Source organism: Corticium candelabrum, chromosome 16, assembly GCF_963422355.1.
Source record: "Corticium candelabrum chromosome 16, ooCorCand1.1, whole genome shotgun sequence".
Taxonomy (NCBI): Eukaryota; Metazoa; Porifera; class Homoscleromorpha; order Homosclerophorida; family Plakinidae; genus Corticium; species Corticium candelabrum.
Genome location: NC_085100.1, coordinates 6561116 through 6564847, shown reverse-complemented (window position 1 = coordinate 6564847; position 3732 = coordinate 6561116). Strand labels below are relative to the sequence as shown.

General features: G+C 40.4%; 1 protein-coding gene across 1 annotated transcript; it reads right to left on the bottom strand.

Annotated features, from left to right (window-relative positions):
* Nucleotides 1-765: 765 nt before the first annotated feature.
* LOC134192594 (echinoderm microtubule-associated protein-like 2) lies at nucleotides 766-2976 on the bottom strand. Its single transcript, XM_062661341.1, has 3 exons — nucleotides 1689-2976; nucleotides 1500-1630; nucleotides 766-1102 (listed from the first exon to the last, which is right to left on the bottom strand). Exons 1-3 carry the CDS (start codon nucleotides 1828-1830, stop codon nucleotides 977-979), a joined length of 399 nt encoding a protein of 132 aa, XP_062517325.1. The 5' UTR covers nucleotides 1831-2976; the 3' UTR covers nucleotides 766-976.
* Nucleotides 2977-3732: the final 756 nt, after the last annotated feature.

The window sequence follows — 3732 nt, the reverse complement described above, 5'->3', positions numbered from 1 at the left end:
CATCTGGTTTCTATTTAATGAAGGAACACAACACAATATATACACTGACAAGAGGGTAGTGTACCGGCTGGGTAACTTGATAATTGGTGTCAGTATGACAGTACTGGCAAGCTATTATACCAGAGATAAAATGTGAAATATCCTGGATTTGGACAACATTCAGAGTAGAATGATACCACTAAAAGTTGAAGGTAAGTATCTAGTAGAGAATAGATTGAAATTTGATCAGATCATCAGAAGAAAAGACTAGACATAAAATACCAGGATGGATTGACCATCAGAAACTGTGGAGACGGTTTTTACCATTATTTACATTACTTCACAATTGAATTACCTCAGCCTAAAATATGCCAGACAGTCTACTATATGTATTCGTATTCCACTGTCAGTCTTGTACACTTACATTAGAGTGCTTGCTGATCAAGTAGATATTCTTTACCTTCAGGAGCAGTGGTTGCTGAAAGAACAGTTTGATCTACTTGGTCATGTAGAAATGGATATGTTTTTCACAGCTGTCTCCCCAATGAGGAGTAATTTAATGGGTCAAGAGAGACCCTATGGTGCATCAAGTGATGATTATGAAGAGCTTGGATACTTGGATGGTCTTGTCAATAGCCCGGAGTTCGACAGCAAAATAATAATTGGGGACTTTAATGGTGACCCTCGCTCATACAGTAACTGCATTTTGGAGTGTCTCCGTGAAAATCAAGTACTGCCACTGGAGGAATCAGGCACGAAGGATATCCCTCCAGGAGAATATGACATATGCAAGCACACCTTGATTTCTCAGCAGAAAAATACTTTATTATCACACAACAGTAGATGCAAGACAACCATGCTAAACTCCATTTAACAAACAATCAACAGCCAATAGATTATAACGCAATTGCAACCCTAGTACTTCAATCAATTCATGCTTTGCACCGCATGGAGACGAATTACTTTTCTCCACAATACCTAATCTAGGAAGATGCCATCAAACAATGTTCCACTGCATTATCGCTGTGTCTTTGCCTCCAGTTGAAACGACAGTTATATTGTCGCTAAGAAAACGGACGCAAGTGACATGGGAGCTGTGGCCTTTGGCAATGTTAAAGTAACTCTAAACAAAACAGTATTAAGAGCTGAGCAATGTACAGTATGTTGTACTCTGTCAGAAAGAGGTTACTTGCATAAATAAATATAGCCCTCCCAGGTTGAAGTACTTGCCCAAGATCTGGACAAGAATTTCCGTGACTTGTTAATTTCATTGGGATATCAACCAATTAACATTTAAGGACTTTTTATGCGGCCATCAAGTTCTTAGTTGATATCCATATCCCTATCAAATTATCAAGTCTTGGAAATTCTTGTCTAAATCTTGGGCAAGTCCTTGCCAAGGCAAAGTTCTTGTCTTGGCTAAGAACTTCAACCCGGGCTGCGCCTGAGCACTACAATATCTATTTCAATAATTATGGTATGTCCCCTGCAGTATTTAAGGGAATAAGCACTTTATCAACCTTGGCATGAAAGCAGGGCCACCCAAAAACGTTCACTCGTCCAAAGTCATCTGCTGTAGCTACTAGTTTGTGATCCCTGCTTCTGTCAACAGCATTGATATCAGTGCCGTCTGCTCCTTCAGGCCAAATTCCTGCAAACATTAACCAGTGTTATGCACTACAACAAAGCAATACACCCTCCAACTATACCAGCAACAGGGAACCCTAAGATGCAATTCCAAGTAGACCATTCTGTGTCCTTCATTTGACTAGCAGATGGAATCTGTTTGCAACTATCAGCATCCCCTATGAATGATAAAAAATTACTTACATCACCAAAATTGGCTCTCATTGTTAGCCATTGTGCATGTCTGTGCTACTAGTTAATGCACTATCCGCACTAGCTGCCTCCATTTTGTCATTCATTCCCGGTAGTTTGCCTGTGGTGCCCTCTACAATCATGCATACATCAATCATACGCGACAGCTACAAGCTTAAGACAACCTGGAACAGTCAATATGTAAACCAACATTGTTTGAACAACTGACTGGTGCGAGTTTGCTTTGTATACTATCATTTACTGTACAAAAAGTCTAAAATATAAAGCTACCGTTTGTCGTACTCAAAGTAGAAATATTACAAATGGCCAAAACAAGGCAAAACAATTAATTCATCTGAATGACCAACCGTTGTTCCATTCATTTTTCTGCTTATCCGTACACACCAGTCTACCATCCCATGTCTACAGTCCTGGTTACCTGCACGCTTGTCATCTATTCTTACTTTGGCACCGTGCACACAACTGGCCGGCCGACAGGTTATGAATCCTACTGCCAAGGGATTACTTTGCAACTTGTTTCTGCATGTCTGTGTTTCTATTGTATAATTGCCTGTCCGCCTGTCTTTCAATCCATGTATTTCTTACATCAAACTATCACGCATTTCTGCAAAATAAAATGACTACAACTAAACTGGTGTTCATTGGTAAGCATCCTATATAGGACAATGATACGCAAACAAGAAAAAGTGTAATGTGGGAAAACAGAATACTGAGAGACTCGGGGCTCTCAGACCCACCACATAGCATGTTGAATACGGGATGACTTAGGCACTGCATTTTTGTAATTGTACAGAAGTCTAGAAATTCTACAGCATTTGGTCTTCCTGCTTCATTTGATGAAAAGGCTGCCGGTTTCTGCAAGAATTTCTTCCTTCTCCCATGTCCCAAAAATTTTCATTACCAGAGGGTCAACATTGACTACTGAGCCTCCAAGCAGCTTGTCTTGATCATACTTACACATCTTTAATCAACTGATCTGCTTTTAATTGTCACATTCTGTTGTTAAGCTAATGCTGCAACTCTTTCGTGTTAGGCAACCAATCCGACAACTTGGAAATACCTTTCAGTTGGTGTTCTAAAGTTAGCCCAATATCACACATCAGATGATGTCACTGACTTGATCTTGAAAAACAGAAACGCGATCAGGCAACAAATTGACAGAAAGTGCCCAGCTAGCAACAAAGCAAAAAGTGACACTTCTTTAGGGAAATCATACCAAATTCTCTTAGTCTCTGACAATGTTGCTTGGTTCCACTTATTTCTACTAATGTAAAACATTGTAGATGTTGTTTGCTTATCCTGGATAGTAGCTGCCTGATCCAATGTTTCTGGACATGTTCCTCTTGCCGAGCGATTCAGCTGTGTGGCATGACATTAAGAAGCAGCATGGATGCTTGCACATTGTCCAGGTCAACAAGCTGTCTGCAAAGATCCCTGTTTCTGCAATAGTGGAACATGCTCATGAAACATATTCACGTTTCCCAACTGGTATCCCTAGTATCTTGATGCCTTTGCTGAAAACTGGTATGGCACATTTGGAAGAGAAGGTGACGTCTTTGTCGTGTAAACACTGTATTTCACATTTTTCCTGTATTTCCAATCCTGTTTTAATTAAAATACCGTGTAAGATGAAATATTGGTGGGAGTTTATTTTGGCGGTTTGTTACGAAATTGACAGAAAAGCATATTGGCAGATTTTATTTTGGCAGTTGGACGTCGCCCGTTGGATAATAGATGTAGGCGTCGATCCTGGTCTCCACCCACTTGACACGTAACCGTCATGGGGATTTTGCAGTTGACAGCTACATTTCGGTGGCTTCGTGGTCTCCAATTACTGATGAAGACTTGCTGTGTAAGCGTGAAGAACAGAACCCACGTGATTCCTATGCTGTTGTCATTGTTAGCGCCATTACC

Excerpts from the sequence above, each read along its gene's own strand:
- LOC134192594 (XM_062661341.1), bottom strand. The coding sequence starts at position 1,830 with ATGAGAGCCAATTTTGGTGATGTAAGTAATTTTTTATCATTCATAGGG. Across the intron at positions 1,631-1,688 it reads CTTAGGGTTCCCTGTTGCTG|GAATTTGGCCTGAAGGAGCA; the intron begins GTATAGTTGGAG and ends TAATGTTTGCAG. Across the intron at positions 1,103-1,499 it reads GGCCCTGCTTTCATGCCAAG|AGTTACTTTAACATTGCCAA; the intron begins GTTGATAAAGTG and ends TGTTTTGTTTAG.